The 18,751-nt window shown below is 43.8% G+C and overlaps 1 protein-coding gene across 1 annotated transcript; it reads right to left on the reverse strand.

Annotated features, from left to right (window-relative positions):
* Positions 1–225: 225 nt before the first annotated feature.
* LOC139290556 (zinc finger and BTB domain-containing protein 7B-like) lies at positions 226–15,768 on the reverse strand. Its single transcript, XM_070912366.1, is given in 4 exon segments — positions 226–1,025; positions 1,174–2,043; positions 2,045–2,250; positions 15,681–15,768. Coding segments are annotated over 3 exon segments (1,701 nt in total). The 5' UTR covers positions 2,245–2,250; positions 15,681–15,768; the 3' UTR covers positions 226–394.
* Positions 15,769–18,751: the final 2,983 nt, after the last annotated feature.

The following is an 18,751-nucleotide window of genomic DNA, read 5'->3' on the forward strand; positions in this document are numbered from 1 at the left end:
TATATGTTGCAGCTCTGGATTTTAGTTTGCATAGTGAAAAGCATCCCAGTAACCACACACACACTCAACACACACACACGCACCCATGTCCAGCTAGAAAAAAAATCAAACCAACTGAAATACATAAAAATAAACAGCAAACGAGAAATAAAATTTAAAAGACAAATGAAATAAAATGCCAAAGAGCCAGAAGACAAACATTTAAAATATCTCAGAAAACCCGTTTTCCATTTTTTTTTTCTTTTAACATCATTTAGTTGTTTCTTTTTTTAAGCGCTCTCTATATGGGAGCAGCAGGTCATTAGTCCAGCCACCTGAGGGAGATTTTTTTTTACTGTGGATGCTTTACCACACAGACACACGCATGTATACATGCACACACTCTCTCTTTTCACTATTCCTCTTCCTCCGCTTCCTCTTCTCCAATTTCCTCTTCCACGTCGTCGGCCCATCGGTCACGCTGCGCAGCCGGCGAGTGGGTTCCTCCTGGATCTTCTCCCTCCGCCTCTCTGCCCCCTCGCAGCTCCAGACCTCGCAGGAAGAGCTCAGGGTAGCCAGCCAGTCTGCGAGGCCCAAGTTGAGCCAAAGCCTGAAGGGCGAGAGACCGCTCCCTCTCCATGTCACCTGGAAACATAAGTGGAGGCCCGGCGCCGGACCCACTCCCACCATCCAGCACTGTGTGCGGGAAGAACGCTGAGGAGTGGGCTTGTAAAGACAGAGCCTCCAGAGGGTTGGACTGCTCCCTCCCGTCTCCGTCCCCTCTCCCATCCTCTCCATGCTCAGGCCCACGTCTGGGTCGGCGTGTGCGCAGCTCCAGGCAGCTGTGTCCCTTGCGGTGACGCTGGAGGTGGTCCTCTCGGGCGAAGGCCTTGTGGCAGAGCGGGCACTCGAAGGGCCTCGCCCCACTGTGGAGGGACAGGTGGTTTTTGAGGTCGTATGAGTGGAGAAACCGGGCAGAGCAGTGCGGGCAGGGGTAGGGGCGCTCGCCTGTGTGTTTCCTCATGTGGATCTTCAACTTATCATTCCTAATGAAGAGACAGAGGAAGTATAAAGTAAGGGACGAGTGACAGGAGCAAAACATGATTAAAAGATTCAATCAGGCCACAAGACTAGGGTTAGGGTTAGATCTAACCATTTTGTTTTGTGCATATTAAATGTGAGAAGTTCCTGTACCTGGTGAAACGGACTCCGCAGGCCGAGCACTGGAAGGGCTTCTCCCCAGTGTGTGTCCTCATGTGTCGGGGCAGTTTTCCCGCTCCATGGATGATCTTCTGACAAACGGGGCACTGCTGGGGTGTCTGAGACTTCCTCTTCCTCCCACCTCCTGCTGCTGACGCCGCCACTCCTTGACCAGCTACAGAGGAAGGTATGGAGGTGCTTCCCATCAGCATACCATCATCGCCAAAACCCTCCATGTCGTCATCCTCTGACAGCTTGTCATTCAAGGGCGGGACAGGAGGTGGGTGGGCTATACGGGGGCGCTCATGCAGCAAGTGAAAGAGCCCTCCATTTAGTGTGGCCCCTCTTCCCGGCTCTCTGATCGCCCTGGGATCTCCGTTCTGCCCAGATTTGAGGCGAAACTCCTCCTGTTCGGGGCTGGGAGGCTGTGTAGACGGCAGGGAGCGGAAGCTGTCAGATGCAGGTGAAGGGTGCGAGACGGGAGATGCAGGTGGTGGGTTCAAAACTGAGGAGTTGATGTAATGTGACCCAACTTTTTTTACCTTCTTTTTGTCTGTTTTTCTTCGAGACCCTTTCTGTACTCTGTTCTCTACCTGCGCAATCCTCTCAGTAGCTGTGTGTTGGGCTCTCTGCTCCTCTGCTGTCTCCCCCTCTGCCTCCGCCGTCTCCCCCAGGATGTCCCTGCATGCGTCCGCCACACACTTGATGCCCAGAAGCTGAGCCCCTCGCAGCACATCTCTCATCCCAGAGCTGGGGATGGTCAGGGTGGCAGTGTAAGCGAACTCTAACAGGGCGTCCAGGGCATCGGGTGCCACGCAGTCCAGCTGACACACGCTGAAACCTCCTCCGCCCTCGCCACCCCCCCTCCTCTGCCCCGAACAACCGGCGGAAGTAGAGACTGACGGCGGCCATGACGGAGCGGTGAGTCGGGTAGCGTGCCCCGCGGGACGTAAGAGTGAGGTCACACAGGAGGCCTGCCCTCCTTTGGTCATTCAGGTGGGACAAGAGCTCGTTGCTGTGCTCCGGGAAGGGGATCCCAATCAGACCGTCCTCTCCTGGAGACATTGCCACCTGGGTGAAAGAAAGGCAAGATCAGGTGAGGGGAGGGACTGAGTTTCTTTTCCTATGAATTTTAGCAGCTTCTAACATTGAAAGAATGCCCTGCACTTCTTTCAGAGAGCCGTGTATACACTTAAAAGTACCTAAAAGTAAATCTTCTGTGGCGTGACTGACACAAGGAGTTTCTTTCACGTGAGGGACAATTTAAACCAGGCTTAGCAACAACTCTCCACCCTTATCCCCCCCCCCCCCCCCCCCCCCCCCCCCCCCCCCGTACTTTCTCTCCAGATTACTAAATCGGGAGGCGGCGATTTTGGCCAGTGAGATGGGGGTTGGGGCATCAGAGGCCGAATGCGATGGAGATGAAAGAGCCAGCAGGAGAGACAAAATATAACAGCAAGGAGAAGAAGAAATAATCATTAGAGCAGAGAGAGAGCGAGAGAGATATATAAAACCAAATGATCGATAACGGTGACGCGGAAAGGATGCAGGATTATGCGATGTACTGTAGGTGCTGTAACCAAAGGCAGTAGGTTAATTCCTGTGTGAAACCTTTATAGCATTAGCCGTTTGATTAAAATACCTGGAGAAGAAAGAGAGGGACTAATGGAGGAGAGAGAGAGGAAAGAAAAGCAAGCAAGGGAGGAAGTGACAGGCCAGAGTGGGTGAAAGGGGGGAGTACCAGTGAGAGAATGAGGAAGGAAAAAACAGCAAGAGAAGAATTACAACCTTTATGGTATAAAAGTGCGACACTCACAAACTTGATGTGCAACATATAAAGTTTGTTAGATTTCATTATTTCAATCCCGTCTTTGTCTTTTTTTAACCCAATAAAGATCTTTACCAGTTTATTGACATAGATTTATGAGTGTTGGGCTAAAGGTAAAATGTCGTAATGCAAGTCAAATAAGGCCAAAAACTTTCCTTCTCTCTCTGTGTGAGACATAACGAGGCCTGTCTGTAATAAGACCCAACAGCTCCCTTCTTTGGCTCCCTAAGCTCGCACCTCACCCTGTCCACACTGTACCTGCTCAACAATATCTCTAACACACCTGAGCAGACCAGATTTTCCACAAACAACTCACCCTACAGATTCCCCCTCCCTGCCCTCCATCTCCCTCCCATAGCAACTGGCAGCCCCCTGGCCATCCAATAACAGTGTTCACACAGTGCCCAGAGGGCTCTGCACAACGACGGTACATCCACCTGACTAACCTGCTCCAAAACACACCCTATTAAAACACACACGCACAGGAGCACACACACGTATACAATACAAATGCACACGCACACACACACACACACACATTGCGTGCCAATCTGTGGCTCCCCCCACCCACTATTGTTGGATTTAACCTGTTATGTGTGATCTCGACGCCAGTCTATTTAAAACACATACACGTTTAAAGGTACTCCACCCATTCAAACGAAGTAGTACAGCCAATAAAATACTCCTCAAGAACTTGCCAGCACTTCTTTATCCTTCCCATCGCTCCGATGGATGTCAAACCTCCCAAATGTTCCCCTTCTCATCCCAGGACGGGCTAAAGTACCCAGACGTCTCAAATGTTAATCCTACCTTCCCCGTCTTCATGGGCATGGGCACAGTCAGCTGGAGGCGAGGCAGCGCGTGTCTCATGGCATCCATCTTTTTGCGCTTTACAACTCTTCTCCCTAGCTTTCCTCCTCTCTATCTTTGAAAACCACTTCTCTTTTTTTTTGTCCTATTTCCTCCTACCCTTAGATGTGTAACGAGGTCTGATCTCGTTGTCAGAAGTCGGGGTTAAGCGTTCATCCTTGGGGATGTCTACCTCGTTCGCACATTCTGTCACTCGCTCTCCTTCCTGTTGTATCAAAAGAGGGTGCACGGTGACGAAGGCAGACTCAGAGATACCCCTCCCCCCAAAAGTCACCCACGCGCCCCCTCTCTCCAAAACCCAACGGCCCATTTTCCGAACACTTTCCGATAAACACAATCTCCTCGTCGACCTCTCCCTGTTCACAAAGAGGCCAACAGGTAGATGGTGTGTAGTGTATCTAAGGTCATGGCAGGACTGTAGATGATGTAGAACAAATAACCTTCAGGCTTCAGACCACACACATTAATTGAACTTGTTTGGCAGGAAGGAAACCAGCGCATTCAACCAAAGACACTAAAATACCAGCATTTTTTAGTCAACTCAAAGTCAAAGTTAAACAATCACGTAAGAAATCATATTGGCATTATGAGTCATTACACCCTGTAACAAACATTCAGGTAGGTGCAATATGAGAGTTAAGCCGTATTACATTGTACCACAGAGACAAACTAGTGCAGAAAGCTCTTCCTTTGAAACCTACGCATGTTAAAATAAAATAACACCACAGCCTCTACAACAGATGTGTACTGTTGTTTTTCAAGACCAAGACATTTTCATAAGAATTATCTCTTCATCTTTAAGCGACAAGGACGCCATGTGTTGTGGCTGCTGTTGACACAGAAGAGTGAAGAAGTTCAGGGGCTTTGTCCTTTGCACACACTTACACACACACATTTGCACCATACCAGAACAACTATTTCGATATTATCAAATAATTCATTTAAGCCATTTTTCAAGAAAAGATGCCAAAGATTCTCTGATGTGAGGATTATCTGCTTTTCTCTGAGTTACATAATTGCAAACTGACTATCTTTGGGATTTGGATAGTGGGTTGGACAAAACAAGACATTTGAAGATGTCGCCTTGTGCTTTAGAAAGTTGAATGTTTTGGATTGGTTGCAGCCCTCTACATTATACACAGATGTATAAATAACATGCTGGAAAAAAAAACATCCTGTTGGAAACTCACCACCTAAGCCTCTGTAGGACAAAGTGTAAATGCATCTCTTGACCTTGTACAGTTTGTCTCATTGTAAGTAGACACGATAACAGACCTGGATGTCATATTTAAGGATCACCATCCAAGTAATCATTGTTTAAATGTATCCACAGGAAATCAGGATTGTTGCTGACAATTATTATGTGCATAAATACACAACATATCATGTTTTGTCTCAGATGCCCTCAACAAGCGACAAGTCACTAAAACACCAAAAAATCTTGAGCAAAGCAGTGCAGAAACACGAGACACAAAGGGGTTTTAGGAGGAGCACACAACAACGCACATTAAATTTCCGGCACAGGGGAGAGAAAAAAAAAAAGCATCATGGGTGGTTGGTGGTTCGAGATTGTTATTTTAGGCATATTCCTTAGAACACAGACGTCTTCGGAAAATAATAAGATTGCAAAGAAGTTGCAATGATTCCCATCAATTTTCAGTCTGTCTGTGAGTCACTTAATACTGACACATCATGACATACACAACCAAATACGCACACACACACACACACACACACACACACACACACACAAACTGCACACTGTTCATATCCCCCCTTCTCCTGTCACCTTGTTTCTGTGTTTTGTTGCGAACCAAAAACATGTCTGCATAAGTTGTTGAATCTCGCAACACGTTGTAACTAATGTTAAAAGCAGCCCGCCGGCAGATACCACAACACACATTTTGTCTTGCAAACTAAATAATAATGTTATTTCACAAGCGTGTGTTTGACTATTATCATAAAACATAATTGCAGTCATTGTAAGTTTATTCATGTTAATTAGGGTTCAGTCCCTTAAAGTCAAATAACTGATATCACTGTTTGCCTTTAGATGTGTCATTTTAGTGAGTCTTGCCAAGACATATGACCACAAAAACTCACTGTAAAGTTTTTTACCTCTCAATCTTTTCACTTTTTATGCATTTAAACCTTCAGATGTTAAGATGTTATCCTTCCAACAATTGCCTCTCTTATCTCTTTCTTTGTTTTTTGTTCTCACCTCCCACTGTTTTTGTCGATGGTGGAGGAATTCACCTCCTCTGCAACTCTACGGTTTCCTCATCCCTTGCTTTCATTATGTGCACACGCTTCCTCTCTCTTAGCGAACGAGGATTTATTCGTAACTAAAAAAAAAAAACACTGATAACGTGGAGATTTTTAATCATTTTGTCTTTATCTAACTGCCAGGCCAAGTGCCATGAACATAAAGTTGCAACTTAGTTGGATGACAAGACAAGGAAACAAAGCAAAAATGAAACGTGTTCAGAAGAGAAGGATCTGTTTTTACTGAAGAGGAAATGGAAACTTAAATCCACCATTACTGTCCACTACTACAACTCAGTGTAACTCCTAAAGTAAAAAAATGTAGACAAATTTGTGAGGAGGCCAGGAAAATGACAGCAGCAGGACTGACCAAACCTGCACACAAAGATTTATTCTTCAGCATAAAAGCTAGTTATAGTATCCGTCGTCTATATCATGAAATCCCTCTGCACATGCTCAGAGTGCGTGATGACTGGAACTAGAACTTTTGGTATTATTTTTATGGGTCTTATTTTCCGTTAAAGGCTGTAAGTTTTCCCAGTCCACCTCAATTATATCAGGCTCCAGCACTAAGGGGGAAAATATGACTTTATACTATTCACAGAAAACTGTGGCTGAGAGGGAGAAGGAGAAATGCTTTTATAAATTCTGATGTCAGATGTTTTCCAAAGTGCCTGTACATGTGTGTGTTTGCGACTATGTGTGTGTGTGTGTGTGTGTGTGTGTGTGTGTGTGTGTTGGTTAATGTGAGCACGTATGGTTGGTTGCATGTGTTGCAGGCTTTCTCAGTATAAATAGCCGAAGAGCAAGACGAGGGACAATTCTTAGACTTAAACAAAGTCATAAATAAAAATGAAATGTGAAAGGTAAAAGAGTGAATGTTTAAAAGCAGACTTTTGGCGACAGTTTAAAGGTTTTTCTTACGTCCAAAATGTTATGTTATATTGCAGCTAACATATATTATAATAAACTTATTACAGTGAAATGCTCACACATGAGGAGCAGCTGTCGATTCTGTACAGCAAATAAAACACTCCTCTACATGCACACACACAATGACACAGTCACACACACCTACGAGTGTTTTCATTCAAATAAAACCCAGTAGTTACACAACAAATTATGATGCTAAACTACCACTGTGCCAGAAAAACAACAAAGCGGCCAAACACATGGAAAGTAAGATTCAAACTCATACCGTTTCTCCTCCACTCACTCGTCTTCCTCTCACCACTTTTTCTTCGCTGTGTGACAGAGTTTAAGGGTTAGAAAAGACAGAAGTTTTCACCCTCTTTACACCTCACTTATTTAGGGGTAGTGAGTGGAGTGTGGTACTGGGACACCTTCTCTGAGGAAGAGTAGGGGAGGAGGAAATGGGGGGATGAGAAGAGATGAGAGTATGCACACGTCTGCCAAACCAAAGCTGCACTCAGCCCAGCAAAGAAACTCTCATAAGACTATCTGAGTGTAACAAATACACCCAAAAGAATACACTGGCTACACACAGGCTGACACATCCAGGTCTTCTAATAATACAGCTCGTCTCTGCCGGGAGATAAAACACAAGCTCCACCCATCCTGCGTCCCAACAGTTCCCTCCGGACTGAACATTTGCATCCCACCAGCAGATATAAAAACAGACGCAACCAGGGAGAATTTGACTCTGCATTTGAATTTGTCAAAGACAAAACTTGAGAAACCATCATGATAATTAGAATTATTGCAGCCGGCCATGAGTGGACTTAAGGGGAAATAAAAAAAAAAGAGAAGTCCAGAGAGCTGACGTTACTCAGCAGAAGTTTGTTCTGTCTTTCATTGAAGAAAGACACTGCAGCCAAGCCCTCCTCTGTCCTTACTGTAACTGGGGCATTATGTGTGTGTGTGTGTGTGTGTGTGTGTGTGGACGCATGCGCACATTGTGGTCTTAGTTCCAAGAACACATTACATTATTCATTTGGCTGGCAGAGCGGAGGCCCTTATCCCCTCACCCTACCACACCACAAACACTCCACTGCGAGCTATAACAGCAGCCAGTTTGCATGCCAGACCTGAACTCCAGTGTGAATCTGCCGGAGGATTATCAGCTTATCAACACATGGGACAAGACATTTGTGTGCACATATACACTGCGTCCTGTAATATTCACAGACTTCTAACCTGAAGTTAATGTAAATAAAACCGTCTATTTACAGAAATTAACTTCTCTTTGTAGCGGCTAGGCAACACTGACATCAAATATCCCAATTCTTAAAATCTTAAAATAAACGCTTTAAAATTAGTAATTAGGAATCTTTTGGGGGCGGATATTTGGGAGGATATTCGCTCACAAGAGACTCCTTTAACTACTAGTAATTTAGCCTTTAAGACCATGAGAAGACACGACATCTTATACACACCATCAATCTGTCATTTTTTGTTTTTGTTTTTTAAACTTGGATATTACAACTAAAATTAAACACACCAGTATGCCTAACCCTATGTCAGTTTTGCTCACTAGTTTAAAAAAAATGGGATGTGCACTTTTTTGTACATTTATTTACAATGTAAAGCAATTTTTTCTTTACAGACACTTTGATTCTGAACAGACTTTGTGTGAAACTGGTGATTCAATATAATACCAAAGTGATTTCCCTATAAAATGAAGAAAAAAAAAAGATTGTTGTGTTTCAGTGTTTTTTTTTCTGAAATGAGTGTAAAGTGCAACATTTCTGCCACCGTATGCCGCCGTGAAAGGAGGAGCGAGCAGCAGCAGGAAAAGAAATCAATCTGAGGTTGGAAAACTGTATGAGATTTGTGAAGAGACAACAAAAGGAACATGAGGGAGGCATGTTTTCTAAAAACACACATGTTCTTAGAAATCACACAAGAAAAAGGAGGTTATGGGGGAGGAGAAACACATGAGAGTGAGTGAAGAGGGGAGTGGGTGTAGAGATATTCTGAAAGATAAAGCAGAGGAGAGGGGAGGTTAAGACAGGAAAATCTAGTCCCGGCCTCGAACAATCTGTGTTAGCGAGGCGACATGAAACAAGAGTAGACAGAGTTAAGTTACAAAGGGGAGAGGAAGGGGGAGACAGAAGAAGAGAAGGGAGAGGAGCAGTGACATGACGACTGGGAGATAAACACAGCGACCGAGCAGGAGGTGAACACATGCACGCAGTCACAGGAAGTAGCAAGAGTCCTTGCAGGTGTATGTGTGTGTGTGTGTGTATGTGCGTATGTGTGGGTGTGTGTGCAGATGTCAGAGGGAGAGATGTGGTAGCAGCCACCTCTATCATTAGCATCACCAGAAGGGAGTTTCACCCAAAGACGGAGAACACACACAGATGTGAGAGAGGAGGCATGCTGACGGAGTGGTTTCACACTTCACTCTCCTTCTCTCTTTGCTCTGTATCTGGTCAGCAGTTTCTACCCCCAAAACAACTGTGTGTGTGAACACTGGAGCGCCAAGTTGTGTGGGCGAATCACACACTGCACCCTCAGTCAATTAATATGCAAGAGCAGGAGAGAAACTTTATTTCTGTACATGTGGTTTTAATGACGGTCTGATGTGTCTGATGAGCTGATGAAGGTGAGGAACGTTTCCTCAACTGATTACACTGCATGAGAGAAGCTGTAATGAAAACAATGAAAGGGTGATAAAGTATCATTACAGTCAGACGTACAGTAATTTATCAGCTTACTTGCTGTAACTCAGTGGGGGTGTTTGAACATGTCGGTCTGTGGTACAAACAAGTGTGGGTGCTAATCGCGGAGTAGAACATCAAGAGCAGTAACTCGGGTCAATTATTTTACACTCAGCATTCATGGAGAGTAAACTAAATGAATCGTTTGTACATACATTTTTTGATTACATATTTTTTTAAAGACCACCTTACAGAATGTTTATATTAGGTAGTAGGTACAATAGCAATGTTAATTCTCAACATGAAAGTCACTTTCAGACTTTCCATGGAGGTCAAGATCAGACTCCTTCAAAATCTGTACTAATAAACCAATAATAGTAAAATATAATTTGTATTTTCAAATCATAATTATCTGATGAAGCTATGAAACTACAAGAGTGACCACGGAGGAGCATTATTGTCTTATGAACTCCAGAAACAAAACAATTAAATATTTAGCTGCACTGTCCCTTTAACATACTTTTTTGTGTACGTAGGGTGACATTAAAAGCCATATTATGTACATTTATATATGTGTGTTATATAAGTAGTGGCACAGACTAAACAATGTTAAATCTGCATTGATTACTGTATCATGATATTAAGTAGCTATTTTTCAATCTCTAAACTGTTGTCATTTTCCACAAATGTTTTTGCTGAATGCTTTGTTTGAAATTTAAATAAAATGAGCTAAGTAATTCATAAAAGAATATAACTGAATTTCACATGGACATATACCCATAAACAAAATGAAGAAAATGTGCGTCTATCTACAGTTGGACAACATAACAAGAACTACTAACAATATAATTTAATCGCGTCCAATAGCTCTATAATAACTATAATAACTATAATAATAAATAATTACTATAAATCCTTTTGTGACGCTTACAAACTGTCAATTTCTGTAGACCACTCCGTTATTTTGGGGATAAACCAACTAACAACATGATGCAGTCTAACACAAAAACACCACAAACTGCGGCTGCAAAAACGACTGCAACTCTTGAGTATTTAAAATGATAAACTAAGAGGTTATCTAAGTTAGTTGTTTTTCCCCCGCGGACACTGTAAATCTATGATGTACTGTATGTGTCTGCATGTGTAGGAGTAGATTACTGTGGGTGTGCATGTCTGTGTGGGTAAATCTGAAGATGTTGGGAAGAAACGACTCTGTTATGTTTCTTCTCATTATTTGAGGGTATGATGATGTGTATTTACAGTCTGATCTATACAGTTTGGTGTATCAACTAATCTGCCTGTGAATATATTCATGCAAAGAACAACAACGTATTCGATATCAGTGAAACTGAAATATTGTGAAGGCTGCAGAACACAACAGAACCAATTTTTGAACTAAGCCTTTCAGTCTACACGTATCTGTTGATAAGAACACGTGTTTAGAGAAACTAACACTTGAAACTGTGCATGTGTCGATTACATTAAGTTGCCACATCACTGGGAGGGTCTCAACAACTGCTGCTCTCCCACACAATTGACCTCCCACTTCAGAGGAAGACATTGCAAAAGCACTGGACACACACACACACACACACACACACACACACACACACACACACACACACACACACACACACACACACACACACACACACACACACACACACACACACACACACACACACACACACACACACACACAGAAAGAGAGAAAAAAATGTCGCAAATCTAACTGATCCTGATCAGTTTCCTCTTCCTGTGCTCAATGTAAAGATGGTCGACCACTAGAGCAGATGGAGAGATAAATGGAAGACAAACGACGCATAGAAAACAAGCAAAGACACCTCTGAGAGATCAAGCAAAAAACATATAAAAATATTCACTTCTGCAGAAGCAGAGAGAAGGAAAAAGACAATTAGAGGACATGAGTGAAAGATGCGTCAGCTTCCTGACAAATCAGCTTAACAGCGTGGTAGCGATACAGGGAGGGGAGGATGTTTTTTACTGTGACTACAATCCAGGAATTATATCAGAACTTCAGAATAACTTCAGGGCAGGACTTGACTTGCGGTCCAGCTGACTAATCCAGCTCAGAAGAGTCAGGAACCAAACAGCTGCATGAGTGTAAAAACAACAGGCATGAAGTTTAACTGATAACTTCTTTTCCTGATGGACGTTTCTTTTTCACAGTCCTGACAATGGACCTCTGATGAACGTTTCTTCAGGGAGAATAGAAGGATGAAGAGATAATAGAAATGCGTATTGTATTAAAGAGCTTTGGTCCAAAAGTAAGATAATTAAAATGTGAACAATCTGATGTGTCATATGTCCTTTCTGCAACAATAATCTTGTTTGTTTTTGAAATATGAACAAAACAAGAGTGACTTTACTTTTCCAAAGGGGATGGTATGCAGACTTTTGGAATAAAAGCCTCCATTTGTTGCTGGAGTTCCCCTTTGAACATCACACATGAAAGGGGTCAGTTTCAGCAGCCAAGAACTCCCTTCGCCTGCTCATGTTTGGGTGTTTATTCTCACTTTCCCTGAAGTGTTGTCTCACTGTACCTATTTATGATAACCGCCCGCTCAATGTGTACAGAAACAATTGCACTGTTACTAGAAGAGCTGAATCATGATCACTACTTCAGCCTGTAGCTTTTTTCTCAAGCCTGTTTTTTCTCTTTCTTTCTTTCTCTGACTCTTTTACAAGAAGAAGAGTCACGGCCACCTGCCGATTGGTTAATGCTGGGTGGCGTGGGCTGCGAGGATGGTGGTCGAGAGTGAAGGAGGGCTGTCAAATGCTACAGGAACTCATGACTGAAAAGAGGAAATGGCAGATACATAACTTCCTCTATTGACACAGATCGAGTGGGGGCAAGACTCAACTGTAGTAGCAGCAGAGTGGATTACGGACACTGTGCAGTCACCCCCTGTGCCATTATTGCCTCAATGTGGAGAAGCAACCGCCATATATGGTGAAAAAACGGCGTTTGCATACGGGTCAAAGGGATATGGTCATGGTTTACGCGCAACTTTAAATAAAGGGGACTTCCAATCATAAAGCTAATAAGTTACAGCAGCAAAATAATCAGCATGAAAATGAAAAACTGAACCTTCGACTGAAATATATTCTCCTCATTGAGCGAAGCCCTGTTTCATGCATTGGGTGACACACCAGTCTGACTGCAGAGGTGTAATTTCTCGTAGTTTTTTTTGCATGAACAAAACTCAAAGTAAGAATAAGGAATCAAGAGATTTTCTCGTGATAAAAAGGTTGTTGTGGGGGGGGGGTCGAAATCAACAAAAGACCTGAGAAAAAAGGTGAGACACCTGCAAATATTAAAAGGCGTAGAGAGAAAACCTTTTCTTCTTTCACCTCCCATTCTCCCTCCCCCGTTCTGTTTCTCTCTCCCCACCTTCCTCCCACTCAGTCGGTTTGCATGAAACTGAAAGACCCATGTCTGAAAAGGGGGAATTTATATGGGCTCACATGCCCTAATTAAATCATTTCCTGGAACTGTGTGTGTGTGTGTGTGTCTATATGCATGTGTTGGTGTGTGTGTGTGTGTGTTCCTCGCCTGACAGACCACTCGATGTCACTTCCCCCTACCCACCAGTTCATGGACACATGGTAGTCACCAGTCATACTCCAGCAAAGCCAAGGTCACAAGATTTGTCACACCAACTTGCCCACCACACACACACACACAACAATTTATTTTACAAGTATTTTAAAATATAGTTTAGCAGCGAGACATTTCCATGTTGCCTCTGTGGATGATCAGCAGTAATCAGGAAGGCGACAAAGGCAGGCTTGTAGTTGTTTTACAGCTGAAATCACTAATGTTTAAATATTATATCATTATTAAATTCACTCGTATGAATAGTGTTAAAAACTATGCATTAAGTTTGGTTGGAGATACTCTTTATAGTACTGCACATAAATGTTGATTGAGTTAGTCCAGTCTGGTTGGTGTCATCACATCAAATAATGTATACACATCCACATTAAAGACTTCAATGATCTAGATATATATCTTTAGAGCGGGTTGTGTAAGATTTTTATTTTAAATTGATGATAATTTAAAGAAAGGAATATCAAAAACATGTATTCCTTCCATGGTTTCTTGTTGTCTGCTGTGTGGTCCAGTTTTAAGTCCTTAACCTGGTACATTTACTTTTTTGAGCCTGAGGTTTCCTCGGTTGAACAGTAATTACAATTTGAATGCTATTAAAAGCCTGAAAAAGATTTGTGCATGAGAAATACAACAGTAATATTGTTTATTAATTATGTGTGAGGTAAAACAAACCAATATATTTACTATTTGTAATATTGTAGGTTGTTATGTTCCAGAATAAAGTACATTATTAGTTATAGGAATCAGAAATTAGCTTTGGGCTAGTCCAAAAAAACACAGTAGATTTACCAATTCATATTTTTTCCGTTTGTTTTTTTAATTGCATGTTTTTAAATGAGCTAGCATAACATTAGCCTGAAGCTAAAGAAGCTGTTAATGCTGCTGGCATTGAAGAAATGTAGCAAGCAGCGTTGCCTTGTTGTGATTATATCACATACCATAAACCTATAAATATCATAAGCCTGTTTTAAACACAAGAGTTTATTTTTGGCGTCATTCGCGAGCCAACTTTAAAAGCTGATCGCAGTTATGGAGCGTCTGCAGCCAACAAACTACAGAGGAGTTATCTTCCAGGTTGCCTATAAAATATTTAACTGCTTGACCACTTTATTCAGCTCATATTTTCTCCAAGGACAAAGATGTTTTCAAGAAGGCCCTCCCATCCTATAAAAACAATGTTTAATGAGGTCTGACCCCCGACAACAATGTGTTTGTGGTGTAAACTCTGGCAGAAGAGCAAAAAATATCAGACAGGCTGAATAAAGCAGATACAGATTTGGACGTTCTGGATGATTTGTATCAGAGGAATTAGCCAAGCCCTTTTCAAAGTACAAATACTGCTTACAGACACAGGGTGGGCTGAGCTCGACAAACTCAAATGATCTCACTCCATTTTCAATCATTCAGGAATTGATTCACTTGTTTTCATCTGTGACGGTGTGTGTGTGTGTGTGTGTGTGTGTGTGTGTGTGTGTGTGTGTGTGTGTGTGTGTGTGTAGCTCGGTGTGAGAGGGGATGAAGGCGGGTTTACTGTTGTTTTAAAGCTGAAATCTGTAATGTTCATTAATGAATATATTATTTTAAATTCACCTGTGTGGTGGAGAATGTTAAAACGGTGCATTTAGTTTGATTACAAATGCTCTATACAATATAAATGTTGATTGGGTTTGTTGGATCATCTAACGTCATAATTTCAGTAGAATTATATTCACGTTACGATTTTTACTGCACACCAACAGCGACAACAAGGTGGAACAATTGTACAAATGTGGCACTTGATACTCTGTTATCTTTTCTGTAGTTTGAACGTTACGTTTTTTCAGCTTTTGCGTAGATTCCTGATTTGTCTTTGTGCCTGCAGGAGGTGCTCATGAACATAAATGGAACATATACCCTTAAGACAAGCAAGTATTTTGTGAAGATTAAAGAAAGTCCAGTAGAACAACATCACACTTTGTGACCAATCACCTCAATACTATCAACCCGCATTTGTTCCAACCTTGCTTCCTACACAATGCAACTTGTTCCCTGTCCCCCAAAAGTATCTTAAAAACATCAGTATGATTCAAACGAAACACCTTTGTCTTTAGATGTCTTTAGAACTACGTTGTTTGAAGAATACTGAACCTTTAAGATAATCTTTGTCCCACTGTGGGCTCAGATCTTTAGAGAAAACAGGGCGCTTATCAAAATGGTTGACATCATAAATAAAAGTGTGTTTGAAAGAGAGAGGGACTGATGGGACAATATACACAGGGATATATGGCGTGACTCCTACCTCCAGTCCATAAACCCAGGAGGAGATGGGTGCCTGCTCTCTTCTGCCTCTCGCCCGCCCCCCTCCTCTCTTGGTTCTTTTGCTCAGAGGTCAGCAAAGGTCATACACCTGAGGGAAAAGGCAGGGAAGTGTGAAAAAATTAACCTGATTTAATTTGAGCATTATTCATCCCAAAGGGGCGGCTATGAGTCAGACATCCACCAAGTATGTGAACAAAGATGGGGGACGTGATGAACCAATAAAGAAAACATGTGTGTTGTGCTGACTAATTGAGGCACATGTCTTTTCTTCTGTGAAATAGGTTAGATTTCGCTACAGTGCATGTGGATAAACACACACACACATACACACACACACACACACACACACATACACACACACACACACACACATATAAGCAATCACATGATGCATCATATGTAATTTGAGGTGGAGTTGGGGGGGTTCTTGTGAGGAAGATGCAGATAGAAACCGACCACTTCCTACTTTGACTTCTTTGGAAAAGAAGTTCACCAACAGTAAGTAGGGTTGGGAAAGCCCACGCACACACACCCACACCTCCTTAATGTGAGTAACAACGTACTATACAGAAGTGATGGCAAGTGTGCCGGCTGTTTTCCACAGCTCTCTAAGAAATACTCAAAAAATGTAGGAAAAGATGGTGTCTGAACTGCAGATTCAGACTAAAACATACAACGATGAAGGAATCAGAGATATCGGCTGCGGGAAGCAGGCCTGTAGAAAGCAGAGCTGGATGCAGGTCATGTGAGGACGGCAAGAGCGAGGGATGAAGCACAGATGTCCAATTACGTTGCAGACAAAGTTAGGGCAAACAGAGCTGGCATTAACAATTTATTTCAAAACCCTGATGGCTCTTCCATATGTGGGGAACCATCCCAGCGAGAAAGAGAGAGAGAGAGCATTAGAAAGGTCCACTCACATGATGGACCCTGGCACACAAGAGGAAGAAAACAGTGAGGAAAAACAAAAACTTCTCTTCTCCAAACTTTTCTGCCCTTCAGCCATAAGCTTGCCCACAAACAGAGGCCCATAGACGACGTGTTGGCCTTGCACTCGAGCCCCTCGGAGAGGGAGAGGTGAGCCAAAAGAGCTGCGACAACACCTGAGCCCAGAGGGAATACTGTAAGGCATTAACTACCTGCATGGACGGCTAAAGATTTAACCAAACAGGCTGTGCCCAAGACAGGGAAACCAAACCCAAGCCAGTTGAGCTTGTTAGGCCGGTCTGTCAGAGGGGCGAGTCAGCAACACATCCACCTCTGTTAATGACACACAAAAGCCCACTGGCATGACAGCCCTCCCCACCCATGAGTTAGGCAGCAGCCTTAACCTAACATTACAGCCTGAACACATCCTATTGTAACACAGCATAGTGCCAGGATTAAAATAAAACACTGGGTGGGCCATGGGGAAGGGATGATGATGATGATGATGATGATGATGATGATGAACAGACCACTGAAGGGATATCATTTAGGTGCAAGAAGCTAAATCCAATAGATCCACGGCTCTGCGTGCCCGAGATCAGCACAGAGGCAGGTGATGTGCGTGTGAGCAGGTTAGGTTTTGGATGTCAGCCGGTGTTCTCGGCTATAATTAGCAGCAGAGTCTCCAGAAATGTACCCGCCGACCCCGCTCTCTCTCTCTCTCTCTCTTTACCTATCTATCTCTCTCTCTCACCTGGCCGCCGTGCGCACAGACGCACATATCAGCTGCAGCACCTGCTCCAAAAAAACAAAAACACAACCAGCCAGACTACGTTTTCATTTTGTGCATTTAAAGGCGACGCCGAAAGTCGGTGTGGCTGTATTATACAGGGGGAATAAACGTCGACGGGAGTTACCGAATACCCGTGACGTGGATTGTCCTCCCATGACCCCGATCAGAACCGGGAAGGAGGGAGGAGGGAGGCAAGCTGCTGCTGTCACGGCAATCGGACATGTCACTTAGCCTAAATCACATTTAACCTATAGGTGTGTTATAGTTTTCAGCCAGGTGAAGCGGTTACCTGAGTGCCGGTGTGTCACCTGTTCAGACTCGTCGCCTCCCACCTGACCGGCCTCCACACTTCCTGGATTATTCCGTCCCACCCTGCCGACTTCTTCTACTTCTTATTCTTCTTCTTTTTTTATTCTGCCGGCTCTTGTCTTTCCCTTCTCTCGCCGGGGGTCAGTGGTCGTGCCGTCCTCAGCTCGACACCCGGGAGGTTTTATGCTTCGCCGAATCGTGCGTCGGCGTTTTTCTTTGCTGGTCCTCTCGCGTCTCCGCTCTCTCTGCAGACCGCCGGCTCTCTGGGCTGCTCTGACCCCCCTGTGTGCCGCCTCCGCTGGCCCACTCCGACTCCCTGCTCCTTCTTTCTGAGAACCAGGAAGCGGCTTGCCCTACTTACACCCAGTCGCGGATTGGCTCTGGCAGGGCTGGAGAAGAGACCGCCGGGGTGGGCAGGGCACGGGGGGTGGGGGGGAGGGGGGTCCGGCTCTGGTGCGATAGGCCAGCAGCGGTGTCTGTCGCGGTGCCGGTGGCGGAGGGAGGAGAGAGGTGGGCAGGTTTGGAGACCCCGCTGCTCCTCCTCCTCCACTCTCCTTTGGGCATCATCGCGCATAGCTGGGTAGAAGAGCCTACAGCGGGCAGCGAAAGCGGATTGAAGGATATCTGCTTATTGTCTAGCCTACCTGTCAGATGCAAAAGCAAATTCAGTCAAAACGGACTTAGTGCCCCCCTCCCCCTCCTCATGACTCAGCTATATTCCCTCTGAAGCCATCTGGAGTGACCACGGATGGACAGGCGGCATAGATACCAACTTTAACAAGTGCCTGGACTGAGGCTGACAGATGATTAAACGTTAATTGAAACTCAACAGAGGATGTGTCACATCCAGTGTTAGGAGAGCAAAGGGCAACAGCAGGGACTTTTTAAAATGACTTTTAGTGTATCGGTGAATCACTTCAGAGAAAGGAACATATATTTATATATGTAAGCTGCGATCTGCTGAAGTGCAAAACGCAGAAGCCTATTTATGAACTCTTTTTTTTCCAGACAGATAAAAGTGA

The sequence above is a fragment of the Enoplosus armatus genome, chromosome 9 (genome assembly GCF_043641665.1).
Source record: "Enoplosus armatus isolate fEnoArm2 chromosome 9, fEnoArm2.hap1, whole genome shotgun sequence".
In the NCBI taxonomy this organism is placed as follows: Eukaryota; Metazoa; Chordata; class Actinopteri; order Centrarchiformes; family Enoplosidae; genus Enoplosus; species Enoplosus armatus.